This window comes from Dermacentor silvarum, chromosome 2 (assembly GCF_013339745.2).
Source record: "Dermacentor silvarum isolate Dsil-2018 chromosome 2, BIME_Dsil_1.4, whole genome shotgun sequence".
Lineage (NCBI taxonomy): Eukaryota > Metazoa > Arthropoda > Arachnida > Ixodida > Ixodidae > Dermacentor > Dermacentor silvarum.
In genome coordinates, this window is record NC_051155.1 from 258831766 (window position 1) to 258850563 (window position 18798).

Genomic DNA, 18798 nt, shown 5'->3' on the forward strand with positions numbered 1-18798 from the left:
AGTATTATTTCCTGTTGTTTGCACATTGCACATGATTGACAAGGCGTTGATTCTCTTTGCTTGGCAAACTGGTTGTAATCCTTCCTCGTGGTTGTACTTCATTTCGTGTGCGCAGCATGCATGTTTTTGAAATGTTAATTTGAATTTGTGCGTGATCTTTGCTTTAAATGCGCTGTATAAGAGCGTATGTTTACAGAATGTCGATTTTTTTTAACATGATTGTCTCTTTGTAATGCCCACCTGCTATGCTCTCAACTGAGAGTGGCAGTATTGAAAATAAAATAAAATAAAATAATAGCGCGAAGCAAGCACGGTCTCATTGACTAGTGCAAGCACTCGTCGTCACATTCACGCTACCATATATAACCTCGCGCAAGACGCTTACAGCGCGCATAGACCAATAAATTGAGAGAAAAATATTGGAGAAGTATATTAAGAAACATAAATGTTGCGAAAGGTATTCTCAAATTGTTGAGAAAAATAAATAGGGTTTTTATTGTTACTTTGCTTGAAAATTTTTGCATGTGAACCAAAACCGTTATCAACCGTTACGGATAATTTTTTTTTTAATTTTGGGGGCATTTCTACAGTGCATATAATTTAAACTGATTCGCATCCCTGCTGAGACGTCTGTAATTGTTCATTTAGTTGCTTTTTCTTGTCATACTCTATTTTTGTATGTGTTCGAATCTTCCACTCCTGTAATGGTCGTTCATGGGCTGACAGTATTATTAAATAAATAAATAAATTTTGGTTCCGGTGCAGAACCGGAACGGAACGTTTTTCAGTGGAACAAAACTAAAACGCCAAACCCTGAAAAATAGCATCGCGCAGCATAGCGGATGCGAGGTGGAGAGGAGGAGGACGCGTCGAGCTGCTGCCGACCGCGTTTCCCCGCGTTGGCGCCGAACGCGCCCGGTGTCCGTGACTGCAGCCAACGCCTCCTCTTTCTAGAGGAGGCGTTGCTGCAGCCGATGCCTCTGGCGGCGGCTCGGCAGGTTTCGACCACAGAACACTCGTCGCTTCCGAAAGACTGAAGCGGGAGCTAGGGAAGCTGAAACCAAGCGTCGCAGAAGAGAACATCTTAGTATTCTCAATCTGTACTGGTATGTCAAAAACATTATGCGTGGCTCTGCTATCGCAAACACCAGAGACCAGCGGAGATGGGGGAAGCCCAGCAAAAGTTAGACTGTGCTTTGCCACTACTTTACTAGGCTTTCCCCATCTTGGCTCGTCTCTGGTGTTTGCGATAGTAGAGCCACGCAAAACTTTTTCTTGTTTTTTTCATTAGCAATTGTTTTTGAGACAAAGAAATGTTTTGCGAAAGCTAGTTAATTCATCCATGAGTTCCGATGAATTGACCTGGAACACTACAAAAGGGATACGTTGTGTTCACAGGAAGCCTGCGATGTCCGCAAACATGGGATGGTTTGGTGTGCTGGAGGGCGACGCCAGCCGGCACCATGGCCCGGACACAGTGCCCGAGCTACGTCTTCGGCTTCGACACATCAGGTGTGCAGATATTTCTTTAATTGTTTAAGCAATCGCTTGACTCGCGTTTTAGTAGTGCAACGAAAAAAGTTGTCGCAGTTTCACCTAAAAGGCGAAGCATCAATTGCGATAGCAAATTTGTAGAGAGCTATACAGAGTAATGATATTAGCTTTATCAGCTGTATAAACTTGGACATGCAACAGCACCGGCAACACGCAGAACTGTTGTCGACGCCGTCGGCGTTTTGCCCGCGTTCGCTCAAAATGCGTGCGGCGTTGGTGATTGTTGCCGGAGCCTCTGATATAAAAAGTTCTCGCAGTTTCACCTGAAAGGCGAAGCATCAATTGCGATAGCAAATTTGTTGAGAGCTATACGGAGTAATGATAGTAGCTTTATCAGCTGTATAAACTTGGACATGCAGCAGCACCGGCAGCACGCAGAACTGTTGTCGACGCCGTCGGCGTTTTGCCCGCGTTCGCTCAAAATGCGTGCAGCGTTGTTGAGTGTTGCCGGAGCCTCTGATATAAATAGGCACTTGGTGCCGCAGCTAAACGTCGCCTCCCTTCCCTCCCCCTCCCCCATACGGCCTTTCGTGCGTCAGAAGAAGGCGCGTTTGCTCTACATATATGGTGATTGTAAAGGAGGAAAGAGACGCCTACTTCTGCAGCCCTTAAGGGAGCACAGCGCAGAACGCGCGTTTGTTCTCCGCCGTGCGTTCACTCCCCATGAAAGCGCGCGTCCCTCGCGCCCTTTCACTCGCACATACAGCGTTCGGCGGCACGCGGCGACGATTTCATCTCCATTGACGTCATACGGAACCTCACGGCGACGGCGACGGCGACGGCAGAAATCTGCTTTTGAGTGTCCATATAATTGCTATCGCAATAAAACATCTTAGTGCAAACGTTCACAGCAGATGTGTGCTCACCATCAGGTGTCCTCGGCAACGAGTTTTAACGAGTCGGTAGTTGCGCAAGCAAGAGTGCTGAACCTCTTGATTTACAGATTTTTGAACTTTGTATTGCAAGCACATGTAAGTTTGGAATATATACCTGTAAAATTTGAATCAAATGTATCATTATCTCCTAGCGTTTCTTTTCTTTCTTTCTTTTTCTTTGAATGATTCATAGCAGATAGCTTTATATTCCGTAGTGTGCACACATTATCTTTAATTGAAAACTTCGCTTTGACAATCTCTCGCTACGCTCAGAACGCGAAAAAAATTATATATAGCACTGTTCGATGCTTTAATCCCTGTTATCAAAGGAGACTGCATGGAAACATGGTTGAGATTTATGTTAAGAACAGCGCAAAAAGGGCGGACAGAATTTGTGCCCAACTGCCACCAATGGCATCTGCATTGTGCGTACCTGTGGGTTTTCAGTTTGTCCACCTATTTGGTGTGGGAACATCCAGCAGCAAATCTAACAGTAAACAAAAAAAAACAGGACGTTATGCATACCAGCAATTTGTCAAGATGTGCTTGAAAAAAAAAATGTCGCCAAATTTCGTCAAGGGTGACCGCAGTCGAGTACTAATGTTTTCACGCGAAATTATTATTTCCTTACTGCTTTATGTTCACTGAATCATCTAGACTCGACCCTTAATTTTGACGCAGTACATCGTACTCGGCATTTCCGTACTGTGTCGCGCCCATCCGGTTTGAATTTTTCGCCGTAAAGTCATGTGCTGAAGCCTAACTTACGACACATTTTGCGATGTTGGGTTTCAAATTTAAAAATGTATTCCTTTCTTTTAAAAAATTAAAAATCGGCCGAGACACTTAAGACTGCTGACGTGTGGGCATCCGAGAACATTAAGTTCCTTTGGTGAAATGTTTTTTCCGGGCCTTCCTTGTGCGCGCAAGCTCCCGCCTGTGTTTGTAACCGCGCGTCGTAAGGCGAAAAAAAAAATGGCCGCGTATCTGCGTGCTTCGCTGCAAATGTCGTCGAAAGACGATAGTCTTCTGCCGGCCGTACTACATGAGTGCTGGTCTGATCCTGGTCTGGCCTGTTGCCTCAATCTCCCACGCGCAAGCAAGGAAGCCGAAAGCCAGCGCCGGCACTTCTCTGCCAACAACCGCGCTCGTCGCTCGTCCGCACAGTCTCTTATCTCTCCCACGCGCAAGCAAGGAAGCGGGAAGCCAGCGCCGGAAGGAGCGGGGGGGGGGGGGGGGGGGGTGGTACTTCTACGCTGCCAACAACCGCGCTCGTCGTTCGTTCGACCGCACCGTCTCTTATCTCCACACGGCTCTGACCTTTATGCGCATTCGCCGCTCAGTTTCCGTTGAAGCGATAGACCGCACGTACCTTCGCCCGCTCCTGCGGCGTATATATCCGCTCGCTGCCAGCGTTTTGACGGTCGTTGTCTGCAGTCATTCAGTGTGATCTATTCATGTCTGTTTGTGCGCGCTCACACCACGCTTCTTCAATCAGTTAGTAATAGTCGGGCCACATTTTCCAACGCACGCTACAGATGCAATGCTGCCCGGGTCGGCAGTGCAGCGCTACAGGTGTGTCCCTTCGCACGCGCTGCCCACGGGAAGCGCTTCTCATCAACGCCACCGTTTCACAAGCGCCTTCTCGTGGTCATCGAGTCTCTCTTCATGTCGGTCTACTTACGCCGCAGCACACCTGCTTACTTAATCAGCTCATGTTTACTACAATTCATATTGCTACCAAAGCCGCTCACCTTCCTTCGTATGACATTGCTGTGTTGCTATCGCATTCATCGCTTCGCCCTTAGGGCGAAACTGTGACATTTATTTTTTTTTTTTCGCTGCTGCTTGCATGACGTGCCGCAAGGCGCCGCCACTGCATGCGCCCCCGTCGGCGCATAATAATGTGACGTTAGAGACTTTTAGTATTGCGGAAAATGCTTGCGTTAGCGTTAGCGTGTTACGCACGCTAAATCTTTGCGGAACGCTGTTCGATAGAGTTTTAGTATAGCGTAAGACAACGATGCGCCGCTAAGCGCAAAACCATCTAGCTGCGAGTAGTCAAAGCAGCAAACTGAGCAGCTCGACAACCAAACTAGCCGTGTTGATCCACGCCAAGCCTTGAAACGAGCCTGCATGTCAAGCGTTCGAGCCGAGGGTGCCACCATGTTTGCAACGCTAAAAACTTAGCGAGCGTTTAGCGTCTCCGCTATATTTCTGAAATAGCGGACGCACGCTATCCGCAAAACTGAAATAGCGTTCTGAGCATGCGCAGTCTGACCCCGCTATTTTATTGCGTTTAGCGTGGTGCCATTTCCGCAATACTAAAACTGTCTGTTATCTGGTCGCACGCGAGCGCCCGCGCTGACGGGAGTTTCTACTCCTAAATAATCTTCCTCCGTGGCCTCGACTCACGATCTTGCGCTAGCCGCTCGGCTCGTTGCTCGGGCGTTTCCTGGGCACGCTTGAGACGACGAGCGTCGGCACGCCGGCGCTTCTCCGCTGCAATTTGGTCGTCGGTCTTTTCCCTGCGTTGTCTGGGCATGTCTTGCAGAGTGGGTTGTATTTCATCAAGCGGCCATTTATGTCTTGCCCTGCCTCAGACAGCGCTTCCTTTATGTTGAATCGGCCGCATCTGGCTGGCATTGATAAAATTGAGGAGGCGCTGCGTGAGACATGGACGCCATCTGGCAATACATCGGGAAACATGAGCTTGTGCAGAGGGTTTCCTTCCTCCATGGCAGAGGGCGCTCTTCGGCGCGCAGTCGGGGAAACAGGAGCTTGTGCAGAGGGTTCCCTCCCTTCGTGGCAGACGTCGTTCGTCGGCGCGCATAGCATGGCATTTTCAGCGCACCTCCTAATACTTACCTAGTGATGTTGCGCCTCAGATATGCGTAATATTTACTTTTTGATCGATAACGTTCACAAGTATGAACAGCCGTACCAGTTTAAGTAGTGTGGGCGGTAAGCAAGTGGTCCAACTTTGGCCGGGTGGCTGAATCGGTTGACAGACAGACAAACAGAAAGACAGACAGACAGACCAAATTTTCAGCGTTTAAGTTCCCCAAGAAAGACTATCGTCTTTAAATAAAAAACGCCGCTTGCCTCCGGAGGGTACGGACGCGCTCTACATCGCTCCATCATTTGTCACTCTTCGTGGCGGATAATAAACTAGGAATGGCCTGAATTCTACCAGAATTGGTCTGTTAAGGTGCCTGGCTCCAGTTTGCACCATTTTTAGATCATTTCCGTCCAGATTTTTCTCCGACGTTGGGCTGGCCCGCTAGTCCTAACGAACGCCACCGGCTACTCATCGCCCCGTCTGACCTCCGGGTCCGCGTCGCAAGATGTAGTACCACGTCGAGGAAGAAGAGCTTTCGCCCCAAGAATTTGAGGATGACCCACGCTGGTCCCGAGTCATTCGAGCCCGCAAGAAGATCTACCCCACCTTGGAGCAAGCGCCGTCAGCGCTATCCGGATGCCCGGCAGGTTCAGGCAAGCCCCCGCCACAAGGAAAGTTGAAGAAACACGCTCCTCTACCCCGGCTACCAGACGAGGCCCGGTCGGAAAACAATCTCGAAGGCCACCTTCGAGATTGTTTTCCGACCGGGCCTCGATCTTCAACCCATCAACGGAGCTGCTCTGCTCCCGATCATCTGCGCTAGAGCAGAGATTGACTACAATCAAGCGAGGTGCCAAGACAAGCTCCGGATTAACCCGCAAAACAACTCTCTCACTGTGAGTACGCCTTCCGAGCCCCGCATAAAGCGATACGTTCAGCTCCAAGGCCTACAACTCAACGACCAACAGTACCTGATGAAGGCGTATGTCGCTTCCCCCCACAACGCAATCAAGGGAATCCTGTACAACGCCATCTACAACCAGTCCAAAGAAGATATATTCCAAGGCCTCGTGGCTCTTAACCCAAGCTGCACTTTCACCATCACCGACGAACTGCAGTTTGGCAGCACCAAGTCCATCTTGGTCACTTTCATCAACACCACTCAAGTCCCACGGCAGCTCAACTTCTACGGCGCCGTCTACTCCTGCCGCCCATTCGAGGTTAAAGTGGAGGCCTGCGTCAACTGTCGCAAGCCAGGACATCGTGCCGACGTCTGCCCGAAAGAGCGCACCGGTCTTTGTTCACGCTGCGGCATAGCCCATACAATAAAGCCAACGCCGGACTGTGCCCCCCCCCCAAGTGCATACTTTGCGGTGGAGCGCACTTCACGGGGACCAGGCGCTGCAAGGTCCGCTTCGACCGCTCCGGCAACTCAAGCAACAACACTGCCAACTTCACCCCCCGGACAACACTATCAACAAGTCCACCCCCTGTGTCTCCACCCGAGAGTTCCAGAAATTCAAGAAGTCGCCACCGATCTCCTCCAATGTCCAGAAACCGTTAGAGAACAAGCTCCCGACAAGGCCGCCATCGAAGCCGTTTGGTGTCGTTCCCGCCACTCCCAAGGCAAAAAGACCAGAACATCGACAAACAGGTGAGCTGGCGTCCACAGCCTTCTTCGCTCGAGAAAAAAACGCGGAGCTCAGAGCACAGTTAGGCCACCAAAGCCGCGAAATTGCCGAACTAAAACAGCAATTACATGCCCTTTTAGAGGGACACTAAAGAGAAACAGGAAGTTCAGCTGAAATAAAAGAGGGACCTTCAGGAATGCATGCAGTTTTTGTTGGGTGCAAAAATATGAGTTATTAGCGGAGAAATTCGTAAACAAAGACCAAATATCTCTTCCTCAATTTCTCTCACCCCAGATTTGGCGCTGAAGCAGTGTCGGCACAGATTTCATCGCTCTCGGCGAATCAGAATGCGCCATGATACGTCACCGCTTGCGTAAACGGCCGAAGCGCTGGATGCATCATGGCTGCATGCATGGTCACTGCGTTTGCGTTCGCCGCGATGGATACCGTTGCTGCCGCTGAACCTTGCAACGAAGAGCTCACCAGGGAAGCAGGACTGCATTTCAGCGATATTCAGAGAAACGGAGCGCGAAATGATCCTCCGTGCTCGAGCGGTAGGTGTTTCCGCGTGCGATGGCGGTGAGCCGCCGGCCGCGCCGGCGGAAAGCAGAGCTTCGTTTTCGTCGACGGAAGGCGAAGCGTCCGGTCCGCCAGGCGACGATGTTCCCGACAGAACAAGCGTAGAAAGTTGCGCACGTACTCGGTATGGTTATTTCGTGGCTTTATTTAATGACATTCAGCACTCACCGAGCCGCCAGTTTGCTGCTGCAGGGGCACCGGTAGGGGGTTTGATGAAGGCCGCATTGAGGGAACAGCTGCTCGAGAAAGGACTGGCCTCTGGGGCACGCCAAGATACTTTCCGAGGGCAGGATTATACACATAATCCGAGGGCGAGAAATGCAGAGAGCTCACCATCGGTTTCTCTGGCTCTTTTGCCGTTTTATCATCGGCAGATCACTGAGCCATTGCGAACGCCGGGGAGCCGGGGCTCACCGCGCGACACCACATTAAAGGACACAATCGAGTCAACACTGCCGCTGCCCCTGAGCAAGCGCATTGGGCCATTTATACAGCCTTCAACACTACACACACGAGGCATTTTCTGGCTGTTTCCCGCGAAGTCAACCTTTTTCGAGCCACGCAACACGCAACCACACCGTAGAGCGGAACAGGCGCGCGCGACGATGCATTGACCAAAAACGAAACTACGAAACTATCACGGCCGCATGTATCGCCATGCCATTTTTTCGTACTTATTTAATTTTGTGCTAAACTTGTACTTCCTTGCTTGAAACGGTTTAAAAAGTTGGCAAATGCTGTTTATGTAAGTTTAAAGTGTATTTCATTTTGCGTTTTATTAACAGCGATAAATCGCTCTCCACCAATCGCGACCAGCCTGCATTTGTAATCTCCGACGTCACGAACGTGTAGTGCGGGAATTTCGAAGGGGCGTCAGCACCGATCCTTTAGTTTTTCGCTATTTTCTCGCTTATTAAACATCTGTTTGCAGTAAGAATGGTATGGCTGTGATCGTGAAAGGATAATCTACCATTTAAGCTCAACTTCCGGTTTTAATTTAGTGTCCCTTTAAGGCGAGATCACTCCCCGGCAATGTTGCCGCCAGTGGTGCAGCCCCGGACACGTCCCGACGTGCCTGGGTCCTCATCCGCCTTTCCCCCCTCCGCCTCCTCCTCGCGCGCCACGTCACCCACACGCAGTCCTCCCGCCAAAAGAAAATCCATTACTGAGAATGAAGCGGCGCCTCAGCCGATTGCCGAGCAACTCGCACTCGTAACGAGGTCACTGCAGACGCTCGAACGTGCTCTGCACTCTCTCCGCTCAGGCACACCTGGTTGGATTACTATTATATCCACCCGCTTCGAAGCCATTGAAAAGCGCCAATGCGCACAAGAACCTCATAATCTCAATTACAAACCCAGGTAATAGAGCTTTTCTCCAGAGGTCGCATTCAGCTCCCCACGCCCTCCGATCCCTCTGTAATCGCTCAACGTGACTGCGAAACACAACAGCATTAGATTGTGGCAGTGGAATTGCAGGGGTTTCCGTACTAAACGGGACAACCTGCAACTCCACCTTCAAAACCTTCCCCCCTGAGAAATCCGAACGATCATTGCCTTACAGGAAACTCTGGTCTCGGTTAAACTCCGTAATTACACCGTATACGAACCCATCAACCAACCCCAAACTAGAATAGCAACCCTAATCCACCGTAAGTTTACCGCCGTTGAGCACCCCCTAGAGGTAGTCGACATTGACGGTATCCTACTTGAACTCCTCCCCCGCACACGCAAGACCACCAGCCTCTACATTCTAATTAACCTCTACGGTCCACCTAAAAGCCCTCCCGCCCCCTCATTGAGGCTGTGCGCAGAGCCCTTATCCTCAGTTCAGGCAGCCTCCTTCTGTTTGTGGGTGACTTCAACGCCAACCTCATCGGTTGAGGCTACCGCAAAAACCGTCGTAAAGGCACAGCCGTTTGGAATTTTGTCCAACATGAAGGCTTCTCACTCCTCAACGACATTTCCTTCCCCACCCGCGTTGGATCTAGTGTCCAACACAGCACCAGCTCCGACCTCACACTCTCGAAACACATCAGAGACGGTCGCTGGACCAACTCCATACATTCTCTTGGTAGCGATCACTACATCCTCTGCACCTAGTTCAGTATATCCTCTCTCGTACCACCCAAGCGACACGCAGTCCGCGTGGTCGGCTGAGATAAGTTTCGCCGACTCTGGCAGACGGCCCGGGACACCATCGTGGATCTCGACGCTTGGGCGACCTCGCTAACACAAGATGTAGAACAGGCAGCATCCACCATTCCGGAGCCGGAAGACGTAGCGGCAGCGGATAGCCTAGTCCTTCACATGTGGGAAGGCCTCTACATGTGTAGAGGCCTTCAAAAGCGCTGGCTAGCCCAATAACACAACTGATCCCTCAAACAGCGCATAACACGCGTCGTTACTGAAGTTGCGGCCCATGCCAGCAATCTTGCTCACCAGCAGTGGGGGCAGGTGTGCTACCGCATGAGCAGTAATCTTGGTCTCAAAGACACCTGGTCCTTCCTGCGTTTTTTCTTAGATCCAGGTCACACAAAGGTCACTCAACGCAAGAACCCTACCCGCATACTACACCAGCTAGCTTTGGACGCCCTCCTTCAGGCTCTCAAAGACCTTACCACCACCATCCCTATCCCTCTACCCTCCTACACCGGTGCTCCTAACGTGGCCCTGGATGAGGAAATCTCCACATCCGAGGTCCGAGCGGCAATGCACTGTCTTCAGACAACATCGGCCCCAGGAGCTGACTGAATCACAAACAAGATGCTCCGCAACCTCGATTACCTATCAGTCGAAGCAGTTAAGGAGCTTCACAACCAATGCTGGCGTGATGGCACACCATCTCCTTTCTCATCTCCTTTTCAACATCACCCTAATCCCCATGGCACGCGCCGGAGCCGCATTACCACTCTCTCGCACTTTTTCTACGCGGACAACATCACACTGTGGACCACCACAGGCAGGGTAGGCGCTATGGAAGAGACACTGCAGGCGGAGGTGACATAGTGGAAGCCTGTGCAGCCCAAGTTGGTTTAGCCTGCTCCCCCACAAAATCTGAACTCCTCGTCCTGCGCCCCCCTAAGGGACGGCTGGATATCGGGCCTCCACCCACACTGACAGTGACTATTGACGGCACTCCCATTCCCGAGGTTGACAAGGTTCGCATCCTTGGTATCCTCCTTCAAAACAATGGTAAGAACACTGCCACTATTTCCAAACTCACGGCAACCGTTGACCAAACGGTATGACTCACCCGCCGCATAGCTAACCGACACCGAGGCATGTGCGAACATGATCTCGGACGGCTAGTGCAAGCCTTCGTTCTCAGTAGGGTAGTGTACTCATTGCCCTACCTTTTCCTCTCCCGGGAAGAAAAATATAAAGTCAACGCCCTTATTCGCCAGGCTTCCAAAGCGGCCCTCCACATCAAACAAAAGACTCCTCCACATGGGAGTCCACAAGACCCTCGCAGAACTTAATGAAGCGCACCGTTCGGCCCAACTCGAGCGGCTCTGCTCCACCACTGCTGGCACCACACGGCTCGCAGAGTGGCCCGTGCGGAGGCTCTTCACAAACATTACGGCATGCGACCGGATACCGTCTATTTCGACGTCGCCTCTTACCCCTCATCCCCAGCCTTCGCCATAAGCGCCGTCTCCAACTCCCTGGTCCCGCAGGTCACTGGCTCGGTCCTCATCACTTCCTCTATTGAGGCCAAGGAGGCAGCCATTGCCCTAGCCACCTCCTCCACCTCTGCCACACACATCTTTAGGGATTCCAAGACCGCCGTCCGCAACTTCGCCCGCGGACGCATATCGGGCCCGGCTTCACGCCGTCCAGCTCGGATACCCCCCCCTTATGAGGCCGATCCAAATTGTATGGGTCCCTGCTCACGCGGATCAGCCCGGAAACGAGGCCGCCCATTCTCTAGCTCGAGGGTTCGTCAGCCGAGCAGGGCAGACCACCAACTGGGAAGACGCTCGCGAGCGCATGGTCTCATACCGTGAAATTTCCCTTCAATGTAGCGAGCGAAGGCTCCGGTACCCACCACCACATAAATCTCACCAAACTGCAGCAGGTGACGTGGCGCCAGCTGCAATCCCGCATTATCTTCTCCCCCGCCCATCTAGCACTAATAGACCCGGGACTTTTCTCGCCTGAGTGAACATTTTTTGGTGCGCCTAAAGCAGCTTGCCACCACATTCTATACTTATGCTCTGAGCTCCAACCACCTGCCGATTGGCAACTCACTGACCTCGAGCGATGGGAGTCTGCGGCGTCTAGGTCCGATCCGGCTGTGCAAGAACAGCTAACGGACTGGGTTTTAGTAGTTGCTGAGAAGCACCAGCTCCCAGCCACTACACGCAGCCAAGAGTCAACCCATTCCTAAGGTGTACCCGCATAAGGCTCAAACGACTCAATAAAGCTTTGATTAAGTGCAATGGCATCATTACTCTTGACCACATGCTTTGGCAGTGCCCCGCGGTCTTCGCAGACTGTGACAAGGAACAAGAAGGGTGGCGGCAAATGCTACACAGTGAATCACTCTCTGACCAATTACGGGCAGTCCAGAAGGCCCGCGATGTGGCTGAAGGGCTCGACCTGTCAGTCCCAACGTGGGAGCGGCCCGCGTCAACCTAGGGGTGACCTTCAGGACTCAATAAATTTATTCGTACCATACCATACCACCACCACCATGTGATGAGCAGGTTCTTTTGTTTAATATTTTCTGGCGGTTCTCTGAGGCGAAGCCTCCCAGAACTGGCGGTTCTCTGAGGCGAAGCCTCCCAGAACCCAATCGAGGACAAAGCCGTTTGTTGGGAAACACACACACAAACTTTTAATAAAACTAGAAACGAAAATTAACCCATAAAAACAAACACACAAAGATAACATGAAAACATGTAGCTAGAACGCTAATGATATTGTTACGGGAAGGAAGAAACGTACTGGTTTTACAGACGGGTTTTAATGGCTACGCAGAGAAGCGAAAACCCAGAATCTTCTTTGTCGTCTCCCAGGGCACCAACCATGTCTTCTTCTTTCCACCTTACGCACTGTGACATTACCCCCGTCAGAAGAAGCACCTTACTGGTGCGACTCACTGGTTCCAGAAAGGAACGGTTTGAGGCGGCTGACGTGGACGACGTCAGATAGAGGTGAAGGAACGGTAGCATCCAGAGGAGACACTTCATATGTGACAGGCGTCACCTGGCGGAGGATGCGATAAGGGCCGTAGTATCGCGAAAGGAGTTTCTCCGAAAGGCCGACACGTCGAGATGGAGACCAAACTAGCACAAGATCACCTGGTTTGTATTCGACATCGCGGTGGCACTGATCGTAACGGCACTTCTGACGTGTTTGGGAAGCAGAGAGACGAAGACGGGCAATCTGGCGTGCCTGGGTCGCTGCGGTTATAACATCACGAGCGTACTCCGTCGGCGAGTCGAGTGTGGTCGAAAGAAGAGTCTCGAAAGGCAAGGTCGGTTCACGGCCATATAGAAGGTAAAAGGGCGAATAACCAGCTGTGTCGTGGCGCGAGGAATTGTACGCAAACGTGACAAATGGTAAAGCAGTGTCCCAGTCGCGATGATCGGAGGAAACATACATCGCGAGCATGTCAGTTATTGTCCGGTTCAGGCGTTCAGTAAGACCGTTAGTTTGAGGATGGTAGGCTGTAGTAAGCTTGTGTTTAGTAGCACAGGATCGAAGTAAGTCGTCGATGACTTTGGCAAGAAAGTATCGCCCGCGATCGGTGAGAAGTTGACGAGGTGCGCCATGGTGTAAGATAACGTCGTGAAGCAAGAAGTCAGCGACGTCTGTAGCGCAACTGGTGGGAAGGGCTCTTGTAATGGCATAGCGGGTGGTATAGTCCGTAGCGACGGCAATCCACTTATTTCCGTCGTTTGATATAGGGAATGGTCCGAGAAGATCAACGCCAACGCGAAAAAAAGGGTCGGTCGGTATATCCAGAGGCTGCAGCAGACCAGCGGGATGTACAGCAGGTCGTTTTCGGCGTTGACACGACTCACACGCGGCGACATAGCGACGGACGGAGCGGTTGAGACGGGGCCAGAAAAATCGTCGCCGAATTCGGTCATAGGTCCGAGAGACGCCAAGGTGTCCAGCAGTGGGAACGTCGTGCAGTTGCTGGAGTACAGTCTGCTGAAGATGAGACGGAATGACGATTAGCAGCTCGGGTCCGTCTGGGTGCATGTTGCGGCGATACAGGGTGTCATTTTGTAGTACGAACATGTGAAGGGATGGGTCAGACGGGTCAGAGAGCAGGCGTTCGATAAGCTGCCGTAACGATTCATCGCGTCGCTGTTCAGCCCCTATGTCTTTCAAGGCGGAAAGCGAGAGGACGCAGATCGGTGCGGCATCCACTAAATCGTTCGGTGCATCGACGGGGTGACGAGACAGGCAGTCGGCGTCCTGATGTAAACGACCCGACTTGTAGACTACAGTGTATGTGTATTCCTGAAGGCGTAGGGCCCAGCGACCGAGGCGTCCGGTGGGATCCTTGAGGGAAGAAAGCCAACAAAGGGCGTGGTGATCGGTTATAACCGTAAATGGTCGACCATATATGTAAGGTCGGAACTTGCCCACAGCCCAAACGAGGGCGAGACATTCCCGCTCAGTAATCGAATAATTGCGCTCAGACGGGGAGAGGAGGCGGCTGGCGTAGGCGATAACGCGGTTGTGCCCACGTTGGCGTTGGGCTAAAATTGCGCCGATGCCGTATCCACTGGCGTCAGTGCGAATTTCTGTCGGAGCAGAAGCGTCAAAATGGGCGAGAACAGGTGGTGTGGTGAGTAGCGTGATGAGGCGCGAGAAAGAAGTCGCTTGTTCAGAGCCCCAGCAGAAAGGAACATCTTTCTTGAGGAGGTCAGTCAGGGGACGAGCAACATGCGCGAAATTTTGCACAAACCGGCGGAAGTAAGAACAAAGACCGATAAAGCTGCGAACATCTTTGGCAGAGGTCGGTACAGGGAAATTCTGCACTGCACGAACTTTAGCGGGATCGGGGCGAATGCCTGACGAATCGACGAGATGTCCGAGCATGGTTATTTGGCGGTGACCGAAATGGCACTTGGACGAGTTGAGCTGCAGGCCAGCGGCGCGAAAAACGGAAAGCACAGATGAAAGTCGTTCAAGATGGGCCGCAAAAGTTGGAGAGAATACGATGACGTCATCCAAGTAACACAAGCAGATGGACCATTTCAATCCACGCAAGAGCATGTCCATCATACGTTCAAAGGTCGCCGGGGCATTGCACAAGCCGAAAGGCATTACCCTAAACTGATAGAGGCCGTCAGGTGTAACGAATGCGGTCTTCTCACGGTCCATTTCATCCACGGCAATTTGCCAATATCCGGAGCGAAGGTCTATTGATGAAAAATAAGTGGCACCGTGAAGACAGTCCAGAGCATCGTCGATCCGTGGAAGCGGGTATACATCTTTCTTGGTGATCTGGTTTAGATGACGATAGTCCACGCAGAATCGCCAGCTGTTGTCCTTCTTTTTGACGAGCACAACAGGGGAAGCCCACGGACTGGAAGAGTGTTCAATAATCCCTTTGGCAAGCATTTTGTCAACTTCGCTCTGGATAACTTGTCGCTCAGAGGGCGACACCCGGTATGGGCGTCGGCGAACAGGTGCCGCATCGCCGGTATTTATACGATGCTTCACAACCGTAGTTTGACCCAAAGAGCGATCGTTCAGGTCGAAAATGTCGGCGAAGGACTCGAGGAGGTCATGGAGCTCTGCGGCGGATTGGGGGTCGAGGTCCGGCGCAATCATCTTGGCAATGTCGTCGGCCGGGGCAGATGCAGAAGGCGCAGAACGAGCACTGGTCGAAGATGTAGCAAGAGATAGTGCTGAAATATAGCACTCGTGGGACGGTGACAACGTGGCAAGTGACATCCCTCGAGGAAGTACCTGAGGGCACTGGCCGAAATTGAGGATGGGAAGACAGGTCTGATTGGCCGCTACAGAAATGACGGTGTGTGGGAAGGAGACATTGTGGGAAAGCAGGACTGAAGTCGCGGGGGTGAGGACATAGTCTCCGTCTGGAACAGGTGGAGAGGCGAAAACGGTGATGCAGGTTGCTGCTTGGGGAAGAAGACGAATAAAATCCGCAGAACAAAGCTGAGTTGGGGCTTGAGCAGGAAGGTCAATGGAAAGGGGTAGGTCAAGTTGGACAACACCGGCTGAACAGTCAATCAGAGCAGAATGGGTGGTCAAAAAGTCGAGGCCGAGGATCACATCGTGGGGGCAGCGTTCGAGCACACTAAACAAAACGGACGTGTGGCGTCCGGCGACACTGACACGTGCAGCACACATTCCGAGCACAGCCGGAGTTCCACCGTCGGCGACCTGTAGCAGTCGAGTCGGAGCAGGAGTAAGGACTTTCTTCAGGCGCGTTCGAAGGTCAGCACTCATGATGGAAACTTGCGCTCCAGTGTCGATGAGTGCTGTAACAGGCAAACCATCCACATCCACGTCCAAAAGGTTCCGATCAGTAGGCAGGGTCAACAGAGGAATTTCAGGCCGGGGTGCTAGAGCAGCGTCACCTCCCGGAGCTGCTCCAGTCAGTTTGCCGTCGGAGAGCGGCGACGGTAAGGAGGGGACGGGGAACGACGCAGCTGGGGTGAACGGGAGCGGCTACTGTGCGGTGATGATGAGCGGTTAGTCGCAGTGACTCGGGCGTTGTCAGGTGCATCGTCGAACTCGGTGGGGGGCGCAGGCGGGCGAGGATTCAGTGGGGAGCGGCGGTAGGCGGGAAAGCTTGGTCGAGAGAGGGCCGGCCAGGAACTTCGGCAATGGCGAGAGATGTGGCCCACACGTCCACAATAGAAGCAGATGGGTCGGTCATCATGTGTGCGCCATTCGGCCGGGTTGCGATAGCTCGGGTAAGGACCGCTCTGGTTCCGGTAAACAGGGGCAGAGGCAGCAGACGAAGCGAAGTCAGGACGGTTGGCGGAGCAGATGGATTGCAGACCCACATTGGAAAGTTCTTGGCGAACGACCGATTGTATGAGGGACACGAGCGGCCGGGAATCGTCAAAGCACTGCGTCACTTGTGTGGCAGGAGACGCTGCTTCAATTTCTCGCCGGACTATACGTACGACGTTCTCGGAGGGAGTGGGCTCACGCGGAAGACAAAGGTCTTCACACGTCGATGAAGCAGCGGTGTTGGGTAGGCGCGTGAACTGCTGAACTATGCGGCGACTTTTCGCTTTTTCAAAGCGGCGACATTCGTTAATGATCTCATTGACTGTGTTGATGTACTTATACACGAGAAGGTTAAACGCGTCGTCCGCTATGCCTTTTAAAACGTGACTGACCTTGTCTGCCTCTGTCATGTTCTTATCCACCTTGCGGCAAAGAGCCAAAACGTCCTGGATGTACGCCACGTAAGATTCAGTGGACGTCTGTGCACGGGTCCCAAGGTCCTTCTGAGCAGCACGTTGGCGGCCGATGGGCTTGCCGAACAAATCACGAAGCTTCTGTTTGCATTGCTCCCAACTGGTAATCTCTTCTTCATGTGTCTCGAACCAGACTCGTGCCGTTTTTTTGAGGTAGTATATTACGTTGGCCAGCATAAGCGTGTTATCCCACCTGTTGCTGGCGCAGACCCGTTCGTAATTTGCCAACCAGTCATCGACGTCAACGTTGTCAATCCCAGAAAACATGCCAGGGTCGCGGGGCTGGGTTAGGATGACCGTCGGTGGCGTCGACGGGGCCGCGGTTGAAGACTCCCCTTCGGATGACATGGCAGCCAGGTTACGTCCGCTGCGGAGCTCCGTCTTGCGCAAGTGAGTACCCAGCACCTCCACCAATAATGTTACGGGAAGGAAGAAACGTACTGGTTTTACAGACGGGTTTTAATGGCTACGCAGAGAAGCGAAAACCCAGAATCTTCTTTGTCGTCTCCCAGGGCACCAACCATGTCTTCTTCTTTCCACCTTACGCACTGTGACAATATGAGGCAAGTTCGGGCAGGCTGCGGGTGTGCGTATGCACTACAGTCTCGACGCGGCGAAGCGGAGACGAGACGACGAGATAAGCGGTGTTGGTCTCACCAAAGTCGTTGTGTCGGACCGTCGTACAGGCTGCCAGAGCGTGGCAGCTCTGACTCGGAGGGAGAAGACAGACGGCTCGGTAGCACTGGAAGACAGCAGCGGCGTCCTGGCTGGGCAGCTGGTCGTGGAGCTCGGGCCCGTAGCCCGACAACTCTCGTTCTGCCCACGGGCACAGACGCTTGCCGGCCTCGGGCAGCAGTTCTCGAACGGATGGAGTGGCGGCGCCCAGGAACGGGTTGGCAGGAGGCCCCGGCCGGGTGAAGTCCTGGTGGCTCGGGTCCGGAACCCGACGGCCGTCTTCAACTCCCGATCCGGTGGCCGACCTTGTCCTGGTGCCGCTTCTGGAACTCGTCCCCCTGCTGCCAGCGCGGCTCCTTTTTCTGCTGCTCTGGTCGATTCGTCGACTTCTCATTGGCTGCTCGAGGCTCCGTGTTCCTTTGCGATTGGATTGGCTTTCTTTTGTTGTTTTCCTTGTGCCGCGTGTTCACGTGCTGGCCGCTCTTCGTCGTCGTCGTTTTCGGATTGGCGCGGTAGAGCGGCGCGCGCTCTCCTTGTCGTCTGCTTCTTGTTTGAAATGCACCGCACCTTGTCGTACACCACAAATATCACCGTTGCGCACCACACATCACACACCACCACCACCTCGTAAAGCCAAATCAAAACGCACCAAGCGACTCAACGCGCTCGCTTGCCCACGAGGAGTTCATAACTCGAAGGACCGCTCAGCGGCGTTAATTGTGACATTCATGTTTTAGGGGCGAAGCTCCTTAGGGCGTGTGTCTGTCCTTCCTCCGATGTAGTATGTAGCCACCTGTAGTTTTATGAAGTGTTCACTAGATGGCGTAAGTGTCGATCTTTCTATATATATGTGTATATGATGTCACTAGATGGCACTAGTTTTTCGTATAGTTGTTGAGAAAACCTACAATGTAGTGCGACGGGTTACCGCTAGGGGTGTTATAATGAAAGGTGCTCGCTCTTGGCGCGCTTTCTCTTTCGCTCGGAGTCGCCGGATGGAAGACAAGGCTGCGGAGCGGAGAGCGCGGAAGGCGGCAGCGGCGCGATACAATGCAGTGCGACGGGTTACCGCTAGGGGGTGTTATAATAAAAGGTGCTCGCTCTTGGCGCGCTTTCTCTTTCGCTCGGAGTCGCCGGATGGAAGACAAGGCTGCGGAGCGGAGAGCACGGAAGGCGGCAGCGGCGCGATACAATGCAGTGCGACGGGTT

At 52.6% G+C, this 18798-nt stretch overlaps 1 protein-coding gene across 12 annotated transcripts in view; it reads left to right on the top strand.

Moving 5' to 3' along the window:
* Positions 1–18798, top strand: part of LOC119440814 (parathyroid hormone/parathyroid hormone-related peptide receptor-like) — a 1097515-nt gene that overhangs the window by 574403 nt on the left and 504314 nt on the right. For all 12 annotated transcript variants that reach the window (XM_049662649.1, XM_049662651.1, XM_037705691.2 and 9 more), the window contains exon 3: positions 1399–1512. In XM_049662649.1, coding sequence (XP_049518606.1) covers positions 1399–1512 — 114 coding nt within the window. The remainder of the gene's footprint in view (positions 1–1398; positions 1513–18798) is intronic.